The 18,577-nt window shown below is 37.9% G+C and overlaps 1 protein-coding gene across 14 annotated transcripts in view; it reads right to left on the bottom strand.

The window, feature by feature from the left end:
* Positions 1-18,577, bottom strand: part of LOC127007301 (protein retinal degeneration B-like) — a 93,827-nt gene that overhangs the window by 12,509 nt on the left and 62,741 nt on the right. For 8 of the 14 annotated variants that reach the window (XR_007760168.1, XM_050878090.1, XM_050878097.1 and 5 more), the window contains 13 exons: positions 18,134-18,157; positions 15,174-15,275; positions 14,677-14,865; positions 13,766-13,916; positions 13,055-13,266; positions 11,998-12,717; positions 5,733-5,895; positions 5,285-5,397; positions 4,743-4,913; positions 2,000-2,158; positions 901-1,049; positions 520-633; positions 273-381 (listed from right to left, as the gene is read on the bottom strand). Coding sequence is in view for 13 of the 14 variants with exons in the window: in XM_050878090.1 (XP_050734047.1) it covers positions 273-381; positions 520-633; positions 901-1,049; positions 2,000-2,158; positions 4,743-4,913; positions 5,285-5,397; positions 5,733-5,895; positions 11,998-12,717; positions 13,055-13,266; positions 13,766-13,916; positions 14,677-14,865; positions 15,174-15,275; positions 18,134-18,157 (2,376 nt within the window). In the remaining variant the exon portion in view is untranslated. The remainder of the gene's footprint in view (positions 1-272; positions 382-519; positions 634-900; positions 1,050-1,999; positions 2,159-4,742; positions 4,914-5,284; positions 5,398-5,732; positions 5,896-11,997; positions 12,718-13,054; positions 13,267-13,765; positions 13,917-14,676; positions 14,866-15,173; positions 15,276-18,133; positions 18,158-18,577) is intronic. The other 6 variants (XM_050878100.1, XM_050878101.1, XM_050878099.1 and 3 more) reach the window with 5 other exon arrangements.

The raw sequence follows: 18,577 nt of genomic DNA, 5'->3' as shown, positions 1-18,577 counted from the left end.
CTCATGCACGAAGTTGAAAAAAATTAATCTTTCTGAAACTATCAAGCTGGATATTATGTGTGAGAGAGGAGAGGAAAAAAGAGTAGAGGAGACGAGAGGAGAGAGAGAGAGAGAGAGAGAGAGAGAGAGAGAGAGAGAGAGAGAGAGAGAGAGAGAGAGAGAGAGAGAGAGAGAGAGAGAGAGAGAGAGAGAGAGAATTATAGATAATAGCAATACCTGGAAGAGTGATTATATGAAAGGTTGCATGAATGGGATTGAGTTACAAAACATACCAGACAAAGCCACCATGTCCAGTGGCCCATACATGAAGCGAGCCTGAATGGACTGCGGCGCACCCTCCCTTACAATGACGTCATTCCCTCTGTGGTTGGCAGCAACATTCTAAAACAGACAATGCATAATTTTAATTATAATAGAGAGTGTATCCCACACATGAGCTGGCAAGCAAATGTGAGTACATTAAAATTTTGGTAACTGTCATATGAGGTTTTATATTCAAAGATCTTGACTGTGACTGACCTTAATTTTGACAGATGTTCTTTTCTTCATCCACTTTTCCCGAGGCTGTGTTGGGGAAAACACAGGGAGGTCTTTGTCGTCTCCCTGGAAGGCAGCGTGGTCTGTGCGCACCAACTGTCCAAAATTTAGATAAATTAATTGTGTTAACATGTCTTGGACCATGTATATACAGTACCAGTGTAAGCACAGTCATTAAATTCTTGTGATGCATATAAGGTGCACATCTGGTATACAAAATACATTAATGTGTTTCAAAACTTACATGCTATTTCTTGTCACCTTCACTCACTAGTTTGAGGATGTGTGAAATAACATCTAGGTTTGAGGGGGGGTGAGGGGAAACTGTAGAGCCATCCTCATAGCCATCAAAGCAACACTCACCTGTCTAAGGATGAATGCAATAACATCTGATGACTCCCAATACGAGGCATGGAACAGGTGCGGCAAGGAGTTGGTGGGGAAGTTGGCCAGACCCTCAGGACAGTACAGAGCGTAGTCCAGCCGCTTTGTTCCCCACCACCGCTGACTCACTGAGAGACAGATGAAAATGAGATTTCTCGTGAAGGAGGTTTTCCTTCAAATGTTCCTATATTTCTCTTCCCCTTTTTCCTCCTCCCCATCCTTCACTGTCTCCTGCTCAACATCAACAGCACTAGCATCATTATTACTGGCATCACCACTACCATCCTTTTTCCACTATAAATCATCATCATCATTTAATGTCCATTCATTCCCTATGGTGGGGTTAGACGGGATATGAGCCTCCTCTACTGTTGCTGGTCCATAGCCATTTCTTCCGTGATGTTCAGCCTCCTCATATCTTCCTCCACCACCTTTTTCCACTCTAAACTGGTCCACTAACTCTTTCTCCACCCATACCATAGCAGGAGACCACCACACCATCCTACTAGGTGAGTCTCATCATACTGTAGTATACCATTTGTATAATCTTTAACTCCAGATAGTACACTCATACATTTAACACAGCTTACCCAAAGTTGGGAGGACAAAAATTTAAACAAAGAATGAGCACAGTGCACAGACCTTTTGTTAATCTTGACGGAAAGAAGAAAGGAGAAAGATTGATATGGTTCAGGTAGACAGAGAATCCCAACTCCCATTCTTATAGTCTGTTGCTCTTTCAAAGTAAAATACACAAGGGAAAGCACAGACATTATGTTATAAAAAGAACACAAACTCACTCCTTAATAATTACTCTTGTGGAAAAATATAAGTATGAGACCAATAAGGTTATGAGCAATTGAGGATTCCAACCCAAACTTGAGGTAAAACCTTACCAATCCAAAACCTGGGCCTGTAAGGGGTTCAGCTGACACCTAAACACAAAATACACACCACACCACAACAAATAATAAACTCTGCCTGCATATGAAAACTTAACTAAGTGTCATGTGATGTATCAGACTGGGAACACAATTGTTGCTAATTCAATAAACAGGAGAGGCAGCATTATACATACAGGCATTGATGGTGGCCAATGGAACAGTGTCTGCCATGCCCGACATAGTGGAGAGGATGGAGGCATCAGACATGCGGCGAGTGTGTTCGGTCAGAGAAGGAGAGCCTGTGGTCCCCGACAGGTCCATGAAGACACTCCCATTGCTCTGGATGCACTCCACTGAACCAACAAAAATCACATTACTAACACACACCTAGTCAAAAAATGCATGCTCACAGAGATAAAAAAAAGGAAAAAGACATTAGGTTAGCATTCAAAACTAAAAAACTAGCAATGCTATACATGTATACTATAAATTTCCGATGATATGACACCTACAAAAAACACAATCGTATAAACGTGTGTGTGTGTGTGTGTGTGTGTGTGTGTGTGTGTGTGTGTGTGTATTTACCTATTTGTAGTCTACCGAGCCCGAGCTAGACTATAAATAGGTAAATACACACACACACACACACACACATTTATAAGATTGTGTTTTTTGTAAATAAGTATGTGTGTGTGTGTGTGTGTGTGTGTGTGTGTGTGTGTGTGTGTGTGTGTGTGTGTGTGTGTGTGTGTGTGTGTGTGTGTGAAATTCACCTCTTGGTCTGCTGCGGGTCTCTCTCAAGACAGCCAGCCGTTCCCCTACGGAAGGAGCTCATAGCTCAGTGACCGATCATTGGGTACGACTGAGACCACTCACACACAACACACTGCGACAATGAGGTCACAGCTCCTCGCTTTACGTCGCATACCTACTCACTGCTAGGTGAACAAGGGCTACACGTGAAAGCAGATAAACCCAACTTATCTTCACCAGGTCGGGGAATCGAATCCTGGTCCTTCTGGTTGTGAGGCAGATGCTCTAACCATTGAGCTACCGGGCCGTGTGTGTGTGTGTGTGTGTGTGTGTGTGTGTGTGTGTGTGTGTGTGTGTGTATTTACCTAGTTGTATTTACCTAGTTGTAGTTTTACAGGGCCTGGGCTTACACTCGTGTGGTCCCATTCCGTATCTGTATTTGTCCAACTTTTCCTTAAAGCTTTGCGCACTCTTTGCCGATACTACATCCTCACTTAGCTGTGTGTGTGTGTGTGTGTGTGTGTGTGTGTGTGTAGACTACAAATAGGTAAATACACACACACACACACACACACACACACACACACACACACACACACACACACACACACACACACACACACACTCACTGAATTGGTCCAATACTGAGTTTGGTAAAGAACATTTTAACCAGAGTATCTTCAACAGCAAATGACTGCAGGGCTGGAGGTGCCTATTGCTACCCCCGGGGGTATGATTGTTCATGTTGGACTGGTGTAGTGGGTGGAGCCTCCCTATTGACCTTGCCACTGCCTGGCCTCCTCGTCTCATGTGATGATGTAATGTGTGCAATAAGTAAAAAGAACTATGAAATACGTATGTAACAAAATCCCTTCCAGTTATACTGCCCTTATATACTTTTTCTCCCTAACTTGATGACATGTGTAAACTATGAAATAAAAATGCAGGCAACACACTGCTGTCCTTATATGAGAGAAGTTGAGGGGATTAAATGCATGACAGTATACAAAATGCTAGTAAATGTGCAGCAGCAATCACCACTTCACAATAGGCATAAAGTAATTCACCAAAACCCTTACCTGTTCAGGCCTACCTGCCAGCTGCACTTTCAGGAAAAGGAACATGCTAGCTACTAAAAGCCCAATAGCTAAATGGGGAACAAGAGTAAAGGAGAAAGGTTGGAGTATGAAAATAAGTGAAGCAAAAATAGCTCACATGTTGCAGCTGAAATCCACGTACTGCATCTTCCTAAATGTGCTGGTGGTCCCATGCCACCAAAAAAAGACAGTTCCTTAAATGTAAGCATTACTAATACACCTACACCTCTAGCAGTTCCCTTTTGACTCAATATCAAAAGGGCTACTCTACACAATCTAAAAACTTCTTATACAATTATAGACACTATATCCACTACTCTGGGGTGTATGAAAGTCAAATAGGAGGAGGAGATTGGCAGGGAGACCACTAGCAAGTTGGTAGGCTTACAAATACATGAAGGGAAGAAGTGGAAGGGGAAAGTGAATACTGGGAAAGATGAATGAAAAACATGGAAAAATGGAGACTCCTCTGTCATGACCTGCCCTTCAAGGGGAAGTCTCCATATAAATATATTACTAAATGCTCATTGTATCTCCCTTCAAAGTTTTACAATTTGCATACATTTTTTCTCTCTATATAAAAGTTAATTACCTCTTATCATGGAACCCAAATGACCCTTCTTGCCGTGTACTGTGTAAGAATAGCAGAGACTGAGAGAGTGAGACCAAAGAAGCAAAGTATGTGTATGGACATGTGAAAGTGGAGATTCTTTTATGTTAATTACCTATTATAGTTCTTTGAGTGAAGGTACAAGAACAGATGGAATAGAATTTTCATGGTTAACCTAAAAAATGTGAAATCTCAAGAAATAATGGTAACAGGAGAAAGAATGCTTTACATAGGAGTTAAAGAGAGTAAGGTTTAGCAGTGTGTATCTATATATGAATACTAGGACTAGACTACTTGGATAACAACTGGAATGCTTATAGAAGTTTACAAGAGAGCTTATCACTGAGCAGGTGTGTACTCGATGATCTTGATGAAGTAAGGAGGTATTTGGGTTAGTTGAAAAAATGAAGCAAAACAATATTTTACAGTGTGTACTATACTGCATGGACACTCCTTAGCAGTTCCTAAACTACTTACAGAGATGTGTGGGGAGCCCATCACCAAGCGGGTATTTGGTGTAGCGAGGAATGATGATGGGAGGCAGCAGAGAGAAACGAGCTGAAATTAAAGGCTCTACACGCACTGCCAGTGGGTCCGTGGGGTGAAAGAGATTGTACACCTGTTGGCATGCTGGCCGTTGCACTGTGGCTGAAAGGAGAGAGCGACGAACAGAAAGTTAGTCTTTATCAAATATCTAATAATATAATTTAATAATTCAATCTTTCCTCAAAGCAGGAGATACGTGATTGAATTTCAATTTGTACCAACTAAGATTTGGAACTTTATTTTCACAGAAATAAAATAAATGACAGTAATGAACTATATACTAAACGGGCACTGTGTTCTGGCACATATTTTTAACTTTGTGTGACATCATAAATGTACTATTTAAAAGAATTGTCATGACAGTTTTTTAATATCAAATAAAAATGAATTATGAATAAAGCAAATAAGTCATTCAGTAAAACACTTTGGCATTCAGCAGATCCTCTCAACGATTAATCCAGTAAGATACTCACAATTTTTGTCCGATGTGTTCACCATTTTGCGGTAAACAAGCACCAGCGCCAACGGACACCCAAACATGAAGAAGTCTGACACCTCAAAGTCTAGCTTACTGTGGGCATGGTCACTGTGGAGAGAAAGTAACACTAATTCATGAAAAGGATCAAACACATTTTTTGCATGGATAGCCTACGGATGTTAAGCCAACTTCCTTTTATTTTTTTGTTAATTACTAGAGTAACTCTTTCTATCTAGTTCCTTAGTAATACAGGGGTGAATTACTTAAATTACTTAACAAATAAACTTTTGAGTGTGTGTGTGTGTGTGTGTGTGTTTTTAACATTTTGGCATATGGCACCAGTAGGCTTTCTTGCTGGGCCTGATGGTCAGCAACAGGCAAGTGTTTACAGTGGTGCCATCTTGCTTAGCTTACCATACAATACAACACAATAGCCACTTTACCTGGATGAGGATGAGCGCCTGCGAGGGAAGGGTGCTGATAAGTGCCGTGCGTAGTGGTAGTCAGAGTCCGACACAGAGCGTGAGTGAGGTACCTCAGAGTGATGCGGCCCGTCGCTGCTTATTGACTTGCGATATACTCTTACATTCTCCCCAATCTCATCTCCTAGCACGCAAAAAGAAGAAAAATTAATATTGGTCCATTTGCATTATAAACAGTAATAATAAATTAAACCACATTTTCCAACTTCTGTCAACATAGCTTTAAAATAATGGGTATATATATACATGTGTGTGTGTGTGTGTGTGTGTGTGTGTGTGTGTGTGTGTGTGTGTGTGTGTGTGTGTGTTGTTCACCACGACCTGACCACATGTTGGACTCGTAATCGCAAGCAGGTACCCTTCCGACATGAGCAAGTGCTCTTTATCATCTATCTATGGATACTGCCCGGACGTCACACACCCAATCTGCCTTGCTCAAGGGGGGACAGTAACCACTCCTAGTCAACAGATAGAATCCGGCCTGAGAGGGCTTGAACCACCGCCCTGTCAGATCATGAAGCCTGGCAGTGCAGCGCTCTAACCAGTTTCGCCACGGGAGTGGTGTGTGTGTGTGTGTGTGTGTGTGTGTGTGTGTGTGTGTGTGTGTGTGTGTGTGTGTGTGTGTGTGTGTGTGTGTGTGTGTGTGTGTGTGTGTGTGTGTGTGTGTGTGTGTGTGTGTGTGTTTCTTTGTGTGAAAAAGAACCATAAGCAGATGACCAGTCAGAAAGAACAATCAAAAGGCAAGGTTTAGGTAACATTAAGACTGGTTTATATTATGCCAAGGTTAATTAGAAAACATTCAGTGCTGTATGACTCATTAGACAGTAATTACTCACATCATCATTTAAGTGCCAAGACAGGTCTCACTAATTACTTCACCCTGACAGTAAAGTGTTTAGAATGTCATCTACCACAAAGGTCCTTCATGAAGTCAAGCAGGGCATATCATCATGATCCTACATCCAGTAATGGTTTACATCCACAATAAATCTGAGAAGCACACTACTTGTTCTAATAAAATAATAATAATAATAATAATAATAATAATAATAATAATAATAATAATAATAATAATAATAATAATAATAATAATAATAATAATAATAATAATAATAATAATAATAATAATAATAATAATAATAATAATAATAAAAAATAATAATAATAATAATAATAATAATAATAATAATAATAATAATAATAATAATAATAATAATAATAATAATAATAATAATAATAATAATAATAATATCATCAGTTTGTGTGAGCAACCATTTGTCCTCAAATTTACAGAAATATTTCTATGGAGCAAAATGCCATACACCTAAAGTTTGCCCACTGGATGGTACCTACAAGAGTAATATTCTTAGCTATAATATTGATTTGCACTCTTAAGGGAAAACTATGAGATTCAATTGGCATGGGCAATGAAATGCAGCAAAGCTCATTCTGACTGTAGCAACCCAGTTATGAGATGCAGCGTGGAAAATTTACTCCAGATAATCACATGCAGAAAAAAAAGAAAGAAAGACAAAGAAAAAGCAAAGAAAACCCACACAGGCAGCAGCACCAAGCAAACAAAAAACATGCAACAACCATAACAGTGAGCCCTAAATACCTCAAACAAGAGTTATAACAACCAACAAAATATGTGAGGCTGCTCATTCATTATATATATATATATATATATATATATATATATATATATATATATATATATATATATATATATATATATATATATATATATATATATATATATATATATATATATATATATATATATATATATATATATATATATATATATATATATATATATATATATATATATATATATATATATATATATATATATATATATATATATATGTCTCAGCTGTTCCCCATGGAAGGAAGACCTCCTCATAACAGTCCAGTCCTCTAATGTGCCATGCCATATTTTCATTCCTCTATGTCTAAAATAACAAATGACTTTCAAACATGCACATACAGATCCATACATCATGTATCATTTTAAGCATAAACACTAAGATCATGGTGACATTACTTCATTTCTTATTCTAGGAGAAATTCTGCAGAATTTTATTCACAAGTTTCTACAACTATCACCCCCCAAGCAATCTAAGAGAATTGGTAAAAAGAAAATAATAACTTTAATAAAGGTTATCAGGTTCACAAAAGTCAAGACCAAATAAAAAGGATGGCCTCTCACCATTATTATGTCTGTAAACATTCAGAAAAGGCTTTGTTTCAGTAGGAAATATAAGAATCTATGAGAACAGAATGACTTAGGAAACACACTAGAAGTAATTCCTGTCAAACAATGTTGAGACAACACATCAAAAAGCAGGCATGTGAATGCTCATACATAATGTTCATCTTATTTGCGACTGTGAGATTTGTTTAGCTAATATTGAAGTTCTTCCTGCCTAAGTTTTAAAGAATTATATACACAAAAAATGTTCCAATGCAAATATATATATATATATATATATATATATATATATATATATATATATATATATATATATATATATATATATATATATATATATATATATATATATATATATATATATATATATATATATATATATATATATATATATATATATATATATATATATATATATATATATATGACTGCGGGTGGTGATGAAACACGTCATGGAAGTATTTCGCTACGTTGGAATGTATGTTTGTCCCCTGTCTAAGAGGTGGAGTTGGGGTGAGGTCACATAGTTAATAGGGAGAGTCAGGTCTGTTTATGGGTTGGGCTATGATGACTCAGGTCGAGAAAAAACGAGGTCAGGGTGAGGACAGATAATTAATAAGGGGTGTCAGGTCTTGACCCAAGTTGATCCACACATATTCTCTGTCTATAATTCAGTTGAGCTCTCGTGCAGCGAGAGTAATAAAGGCAGGAGTGTCACTCCGTGTGTGGTCTGGAATGCTGACTACCTGTGAATCATTTGGGTGCAATGAACAAGCGAACAAAAATCTGATCCATCCTTTACTTTTCACCAGTAAGTTATTTATTAATTCATTTTTATATCTGATGTTCAAGCAAGCGTGCATAACTTTTATAAAAAAGACTGATGCACATTGATTATTTGATCAAAGTGTTAGCAACATCTCTCTGACAAGATCGTTGGCTATATAGCCGGATTTGTCAGCTTAAAACCTGAGAGATCTTTAAAGTGTGAGCCGTGCTGCAATGCTCTATTTACCCATCATCTGGCTGCAACTCACTGATTTATCTCAGTTGAAAATAAAGGCTACCTATCTTGTCCATCCAGAGATATTGCCATTTGTCTTGAGTGTGAAAGAAAATTCAGAGAGAAAGTTTTACAGTATAGTGACCAACCATATGCAAAGTTGTCAACACATGCTTGGCACAACATTGTAACACTTGTACTGTCTGAGTTCCAGGGCCGGGCACAACACATGTTAGACAGTGATCCGTTCGCTAATCATCTTGTGTTACTGATCAAGGCTGTAGGCGAGACCTGTCTGCAGGTCAGGTACATATATGCAGCCAGACAGTTTACCGCACGACTAATTTCCCTTAAAGGCGCCAAAAGTAGGGCCATGATGAATAAATTAACACTATTTAGTGGAATGTGATTCTGTGTATAATATATAATATCAAGTCTGAAGGACCTGTTGGCATGCAATATATGGGTAGCAGTAACACTGTAGTTTCATTTCACACGCCAGCATATCATAAGTAAGTATAAACATTGTAAAATGGGGTGAAAAAAGTACTGCTGAAGTGACAGCCCCTACAACAATATGGCGGACGGGGGAGAGCGATGGGCTCACCCAAGACAGTACTGACCGCGCGCCTCACAGCCACTCCACCCTTAATACCTCCATGTATATGTCTTTATGTATATATATATATATATATATATATATATATATATATATATATATATATATATATATATATATATATATATATATATATATATATATATATATATATATATATATATATATATATATATATATATATAAAAAACAAAAGGTGACTTGCAAATTAGTATCAACATAATAAAACACAAATTTTTGCTATCCTGAAATAACTTGTGTCCCTGCAACAGTTTCAAAATCTCATGGGCGCCAATTAATGGTGTTATGTGTGCCCAGTCACATCCAAACGATGATATCTGTAATGACTTCCACAACTCCTCTCTGTCAGGCTGTTTAACATTTATTTTGTGAGTCCCACTCACAAGACAACTGGGTCCCTGTTCAATTACTTTTGTCTATTGTCAAACTGGTGAAATGGCCTACCTTTTACACATTTCCTGTGCTTGAACTAGATCATTGATGATGATAATCTATAATTACTATAATGATAATATTTATCATTACTACTACTACCACTATTATTATTATTATTATTATTATTATTATTATTATTATTATTATTATTATTATTATTATTATCATTATTATTACTATCATTATCATTATCGTTATTGTAATTATTATTATTATCAGTTACTATTATTATCATTGTTATTATCATAACTGTGGGTCCATGGAATTCGTGATTGGTCTTAGATCTTAACTGGATATTGGTCCAGATATGTGCCCCCCTCGGCTGCTTGGTGTTGATACAATTGATGCTGTCTACTGTGTTAATTCTCGAAAGGTCCCACTAAAATACATCAGAAACTGTTAGGCTATGTACACACATACACATGTAAATTAAAAATTGGAAGAGAGTAGCTAGGTTTGTGGAACAAAAGTTTAGATACAAACTATACTAAATCAAATTATTTGTGAGAAGCTATAGATGGGGTAAAAAAAGAACTTGTATTCTAATGACAGACAGAATAAAACAGCACAAAATATGAAGAACCAAGAGTTTATGGAAGCCCTCCCAAAATGAGAAAGCAATGCATGGACACAACAAGTGATATTCAGGTGAGATCTTGGTGGCTTGTCATATGAGACACCAGTGTACAATATGGGGAGAGAGGGAGACAGAGATAAGTAAAATATAAATTGCTGAAGACCTTATGTAGAATATGTGGAATAGAAAAGATAAAGAGTACAGTATTTCAAGATAGGTGTGGAAAAAAGTTATTTGAAGATAATCAGAAGAAAGTGTTCTGGAGTAGTATGATTATATTCAAAGAACAATGAATTCAAGAGAGATGAAAATACAACTGATATTGATGGGGAAGACAGAAAAAAAGTTAATAAAATAACAAGATATGTCAAAAAAATGTGTAAGAAAGAATGGAATAGGAATGAAGCATTCATGAGTCAACAACTAATAGACTGCCATGGAAATCATTTGTACGGCAGAATGGAAGGACCTTTTTAACATAGGAGCAGTGTCTTTCTCAGATTGCTGAAGGGATGTTGGGTAGAATGGAATCACAGATGTTGCAGCCATAGCAGTGCCAAACTCTGGACAAAACACTTAAATGATGTGTGACTTTACTGTGTGCTTCACTTCAGTGGTCATTTTCCTCCAAAAACTTAAAACTTATTTTCATGTTTTCTCTTCTTTGGAGTGCTTTTGAGTTTTGCACCCCAACTCTGCTTATGTAATAAGAAATGATGATGATGATGATGATGATGATGATGATGATGACAACAATGACAAATATGTGAGGGCCATAGTAGAAATTATATACCCAGGATTGTTCCAAAGATACTGGTCGGATAATTTAAAATAAGTGATTTAAGTGCAATTATTATATTGTGCTATGAGGTGTTTACCATGCTATTTTATGATTTTGATGGCTGGAAGGAAGAATAGATCTGAGTATCCACTGGGCTTAAAAGCAAAGGTTATCAACCTTACAAGATTTACATATTGCAACATCCTCCATTAACGGATGCAAAGCTCAAGCCTGAACATCCAGCCACCAAACAAGAGCCACAACCTCTACTGCTGCACCACTCAGCCCTGGAGGGCAAAAGAACATTGTGCAACAATTGTAAGCAAGTCATTCTGAGAAAAGTTCAATTCGTTCTAAACCTTCTGTACTACTTTAAAGATTCAAGTTTCAATCTGATATAATGCAATGAGCTTTTGTGAATCTGACCGTTGTAATATAATACAAATATCTATAATGTGGACATACAGCTGAGTAAATAATAAGAAGCAATATACCCATCATCATATGCTTGCATGGCCAAGAGTGCGTGCTGCTCAGGATGCTAAATAGAAGAGGAGAACGTAGTGACTTGCCTCGTCTTTCCAACAGTGGCCCAGCTATGAGGCTATCATGGGCAACACTAACACCCTGGTGATGGTGAGGGCGGTGTAGAGGGGTGTGGCACTGGCACAGGAGGTGGTGGGAGTGACACAGAGCAGAGGGAGAGGCAGAAGAAGAGGAAGAAGTAGGACCTGGTGGTGAGGGTGTGGGGGTATTGCTCCCAGCCCGGTGGTACCCCCACAACCCAGTACCCCCGGGGATGCTACATGGGGCTGAGCACTTCCTAGTGACTGGATTAAAGGTTGAAGGAGGAAGAGGTGCAGATATCTTACGAACAGGGGTGTGAGGGTTGTTAGCTGACTGAGGGGAGGGAATCTTATCTGAGGGAGATTGAACACAACAGGAGGAGGAGGAGGAGGAGGCTGTGTTTTGGTTTAGAGGAGAGGTACCTGCAGAGCCCTGAACAAATACTTCACTGGAAGGTTTAGCCAGGGCACTCTCTGGGCTTACAGTTATGGTGGGGGACAGGGTAGTCTGGGGTGGGGAGCTTAAGGGCTGGTCAGGAGAGACAGAAGGAGGAGTGGCTGGGGAAGGGGATGAGGATTGAGGCTGTGCTGGAGATGACTTCTGCTTGCAGTACTGACCAGGGGAAGGCGGCTCGCCCTCAGGAATGTTGCTATTGCTCCCAAACTTGTGGTGGTCGTGCACTCTGCACAAAACATCATAGGCCAACACACCACCAATGCTGTCACCTGAAGAAGTAAACAATATTATGATGAAAAGTAGTAAAAAGTGAATAAGTAAACTGCTTCTGACTTCCTTTCATTCTAAACTTCTGCAAAGAACATCACAGACTAATACATTGCCAATGCTATCAGAGGAAAAAAAAAATCCCTAATGAAACAGAAAATTAATGAGCAATATTCATATCCACTATGTATTAGAACCGATGTAGAAAAGGGGTGAAAATAATATTAATAGAAACAATGAGAGCCTTTGAAAAATATGTAAAAAGAAGTTTGTTCTTAGCCAACAAATTTTCAACATAATACACATGGAAAAGGACTGTTGGAGGGGGAGAACACTTACCAATGAGGCAAACCTGGCCATTGAAGCCTTGGCCCTCTTCAGACCTCAGGAACTCATGGTAAACTGCATTCGTTGCATTGAGGGTTCGTACCACACACTCATCATACTCTGGCACACTTGTCGCCAGCAACGGCACAGCACCCACAGGTACACAGTCCCCACCCGACACCTCACCACACACCGGAGCAGAGTCAAGACCATACGGACTGAGACTGTAGATAAAGTGATGGAAAATTTGGTGAACTATGTAATGTAAAGACACTTACTGGAAGAGAAACATTTCTTTTGAAAGGGGAATCTAGAGACTGAATTTGAGAATGTAAAGAACATTAACCTGGTAGCAGCGGGGATCATGTTTCTTAATGGTCCCACAAAGCGAGAAAAATGAGAAAAAATCACCCCTCACACAAACCATTTCATAATATATATCAATGCATTTGTGATCAGATTATGTATCATCTATTTTGGGGGGTTTATATCATGGGACAAATTTGGCCCGTCGCTGCTACACGGTAAAGCCACAAATTTGGCCCGTCACTGCTACCGGGTTAAATAAAAATAATAGAATACACTAGGATACATGATTTGATATATATTCTAAGAGCATATCATTAATCTAAAGCATGTTGATTCTAAGAGATATGTGTTCCTCAGCTGTCTTCACTTTGATTTTTCCTTAACCTTTTCTTGTTGGCCTTGTCATTCACTTGCCTGGACAATATGTTGAGGCTGTCAGAGCACACAGGGGGAGCTGATATGAGCCTAATGGCAACATGGCCCACCATATGAGGGTAGTGCTGGCGCATCACAGACTCAAGTGCCCCACGGAAGGTGGTGACATCACTTCTCTTGTTGGTCACATCTGAAAACATACAAATAAATATATGAGGTAAGTAAACAGTACTGTGACCTTATAAGATTTCTGCAGCTTGGAGGATGAGCAAAGTCATTTGAGGGTAACTTTCTTAGCTGTAAATCTTAGAATGTGGGAAAATATGGGGCGGAGTTTCTATTCATTTTCATTCCTATTCTGACCATCTCACTAATGCAAGAGGCAAGAAATATTTACACCTCTTCCATCATCATCATCATCATCATCATCATCGTTTAACGTCCTTTCATTCCCTATGGTGGGGTTGGACAGGATATGAGCCTCCTCCACTGTTGCTGGTCCATAGCCATTTCTTCCGTGATGTTCAGCCTCCTCAAATCTTCCTCCACCACCTTTCTCCACCTCTTCCACCTTTCTCTCTTATCTCTAAAAGTCTACCTATTAGTGGCTCACCACCTTGATGCAGCTTTAATTTTTTTATGAGGAAATCTAAAACCAAACTGATCTAAATTTTTAGGAACATTTTTCTCTTTTAATTGATAATGATTAAATAATTTTCCCACAGTCCCTTTGTGAGTGATCTGCATCCTATCCAGATGAAAAAAAAAAAAAGCAGTGCCAACCAAAAAGATTAAGAGTAAAAGATAGAGTAAAAGTTCCTAATTCTAAAGCCTTGAAAGAAGAAAGAGAAGAAATAGAGACAGAATGGTAATGAAAACTACTTGATGTGATTCTCAAAGATACACAAACAGAGATAAAATAGGAAGAACGTGAAGGGGTATTTTCCTACCTGGTGAGGGGTCGAGGACGGATCCAGCATGTATGACCAGGAGCAAAACAGTGGTGGAACAGGGGCCAGGCTGGTGGGACGGGGAATGGGACGGGGACGAGGGGGCCGAGGTCTCCATGCTGCGCCCCAACACTCGACTGTGACGCTCCGCTGCCACCCTCGATATGAAGGCTGGTGAGAAAATGCTGTCTGTGTGAGAGAGAGAAAGAGAATGCTACCTAAGAGGGAAAAATGCTGCCCATATGGAACGAGAAAAAGCTGTGTATGAGGGAGCAAATTCTGTTCTAAAGGACATGAGAAAATGCAAATTGAGAAGGAAAGAAAATGCCCTCCATTGTAATGACTACAGAAAGTGTGAATGCCAAAGAGAAAAAAATTGCAATACCAGTATGTATATACAAATTCCAGTACCAATATTCAGATAAAAATATTGTGAAAAATGAGGATACCAAAGAGTATAAAATCTCCTGAGATTATCAAATATTATTCCTGTTTACCTTCATTGCCTGCCTGACTGACAGTACTCTGTGTGTCACCGTCTGGAGGCAGCAGCTCCAAGGAACTCCACTTGTGTAGTGCTACTGTCTCCTCAAGTTCCTCTGAGAAGAAGGTAAATATACAAAGTTGATATTGCTCTCAGATAATTTTGTAGCAGCAGAAAATTTCCTAGATTTTTTTCAAGGAGTCATTTTCTCCCTTCCATGGAGAAGGCAATTCATAAAAGTAGACTCTAGCAACTATGAATGCTTGCTACATAAATTTTCAAGCCACATTGTTTTAATGCAGCATTGCAGACAAATGCAGTATACTATGGAAAAAAATTTGAAAGTAAACTGCTCCCATAGCTAAGCAGGAAAAAAGTAAAGCTTTTATAACACATAATTAATATATGTAGTTCTATTAGATTCTTTACACAGAACATAATTTTTTTGTTCATAGAAACAGCATTTTGTCTGCTATTTCAGCTACAAGATATGACTATGTAGTCATTCCTTTCATATTATAGTTGAACACTGATGTTATTGAGAAAGGGTCTGAGTTGAGAAAGTGTTTACTGACGTATCTTCTTAATATTAGTTCCACTTAATAGCACACTTAATTACTGTATTGCTTAAGTGTAAACTGCTAAGAGGAAGAAATACATACTATATAATTTTAGAAAATCACCAAAATCTATCTGTATACACATCTAACATTAATTGAAATTTCATCAAAATGTCAGAAGCTCACCTAGCATTCTAAATAGTTTATTATTTTTATGAGGAAGTATTCTGATACAGTCAGGTCTACTGTTGAATAAGTCTTACAGGAACAAGAAGTTCTCTACACAAACAGCTGTGCCACACGTCATCCATACCTTTGGCCTAGGCACCCAAACATCTGTATAATTTACAATGAAGTTCAATGAGTTTCATGATGAGCCGTGTGATGCACTGTGTCTATGAACTGTAGTGTCCAAAAACAATTCAGAGATCAATTGTTAAATAAAAACTGAGAATAGTTATTTAGATGCTAAACAATATGGGCTCAGTGAGCTTCATTGTTCCTTCAGTCAGATTTGTGGTCGTGATTTATATATTTATCCAAGCCTCCACAACAAATGCAAATTACAACCCATACACAACATACATTTTATAAGTAACATCACATGGCCACTCAGTCATGCAAAGGAAGCAACAAAATGACTGAATTTTGGGAGGGATGTACAAGGGTGGTCTGTGATGCATGAAGCTGTATCCTGTCAAAAGTAAGAATCCAATGAAAATTTTGGTCTGAAGGCCAATTGTATAAAAACATACCTAATGGATTAGAGAGCAAGTTCCAAAACATGTCAGTAAGTATAAGAATGTGGAATTGTTCTAAGAGACAGGATGCAAGCCAGGCAGGTCTCAATAGCTCTCATGATGTTGCAAGCTGAGCTCTGGCTCTCAAAACTTCATTTGAGGTGGTAAAATTAAGTAAAACAAACACATATTTCTAAGATGATTGGTATTATGTCAATTTGATACCTTATCTACTATTTTTGTGCACCAATATTCATTTGCATGCTGCTTAATCTACCATGTATTCTGGGTACATATTTACTGAATATATAATCTTTGTTATTTCCTTTTTTGCTGTAGTTTTTATTTCTACAGAACAGTTTGTGATTCTGAAATATCTAGTCTTACTTGAATATCAGTCTTTATGAACAGTGTCATTACAATATGAAACTCAAAAGCATTTGAAGAATAAAAGATCTCAAGGAAAATGCAGAATCTGAGGTAAACAGAATCACTTAATGAAATCTGACCTCAATTATGATTTTCTAGCCACACTTTTTTCCAAAAAACTGTCTCTCATGAATGAGTCTTTATCTTGTTTCATTCATGAAAGGGCTGGTATTGTTATATTTGGAGATCCTAAACCTATTAAAAAATATCACCCATCAAGTGGCTAATCTCAAGTGTCCATGGAAAAAAATCACAGCACTGCAGAGGACAGTAACAGCGATTCAGTGAATAGCAATATTGGTATAGATCATCTGACCCACTCTGATTTAGAATTAACTTCTGGATGACATGAACATCAAAACCAGTACAGTGTTGAGCTTATTGGACATTAAAATTTCTATTACATGTTGCACTGGATCTCCTATCTTCATTTTCCTGGGACTTAAATTCAGTAAAAACTGAAATGGTTAAGTAGTGTGAATATTCTTCTGGACAAATATAGACATAATGGTTTTCTAAGAAAAATATCTGTGGCCAGATGATCATAACTTGGGAAGACAACTACTTTCCATTTGAATGTGAAACATTCCTCCAGTGTTTCTCAGTAAGATGTCAAAAGTCTTAAGTACACACCACAACTTAAATACATTGTAATTAAGATATCCCAATACACATTATCAGCAATTCTACAGGTGAGATATGATGGAGGCAAACTGTAAAGTATTATCAAGATAAGAGACGGCAATAATTTATATCAAGCCCAAACTGTCATGTGCTACGACCTTCTGGTGCTAAGGAAGAATAATAGACTCATCTACTGTTGTCATGGTAAGGAAAACTATGCACCAAATATAAAGGAAACAAGTATGTCATGTATGAAGCGTATTCTTGCAATCAACGAAAAAATCTCCACCATTTGAAACAACTGGAAAAAATACACTGTGAAACAATTACACGTAAACAAAACCTACCTATTACATAACCTACTAAAAGCCTAAAAATGAAACAACTAGAGTAAAAGCAAACTACACAAGGGAAGGAGAACTAACAAAGCATTAAAGAAGTTAAATATTTTGTGTGAGATAGGAAACAACTCAACAGTTCCAAAAGGACTAGTATTAAGAAAGAGAGGAGAAATTCACTACAACAGGGCATTAAGGAAGTCTCTGAAGGTGTAAGACATAGCACAGCAAGCACTGCATGCAGAGTTTGAGGTGGCGTGTGCAGCACACCTCCGTACATACCCTTGATTATGGGGATGGCTGACCCTGCATAAAACAAACAGATGGACCAATGAGACACAGGAACATGCACAACAGTAAAAACTCAGAGCCATCAACAACTGCTTCATTAAGGAGTGTAGCTAAATCTGAATTCTATCATAAGGTGTCATCCACCCTTGTGGTTAGTTAATATTAACCTATGTTCAAGCAAAGTTTACACTTAAAGAAGAAATTAAATCACTGGATAAAATTTTTTAATATTTGATAGCTCAAGCATACTTCTGGCATGCAATCATTGTAATGAAGTACACCTGAATTTTAATCAAAGCACATTAATGAATAATATTTTAGGAAGCCTTTTGATATCTTATAAAATGAAGTTAAAATGTTGAAAGTAAATGACTAAACCTAAACAACTGACACTACTCTATAATTTTGTATTGCTGCATTATCAAATAAAGGCTA

Source organism: Eriocheir sinensis, chromosome 35 (assembly GCF_024679095.1).
Source record: "Eriocheir sinensis breed Jianghai 21 chromosome 35, ASM2467909v1, whole genome shotgun sequence".
Lineage (NCBI taxonomy): Eukaryota > Metazoa > Arthropoda > Malacostraca > Decapoda > Varunidae > Eriocheir > Eriocheir sinensis.
This window is presented reverse-complemented; position numbering and strand designations above follow the sequence as displayed.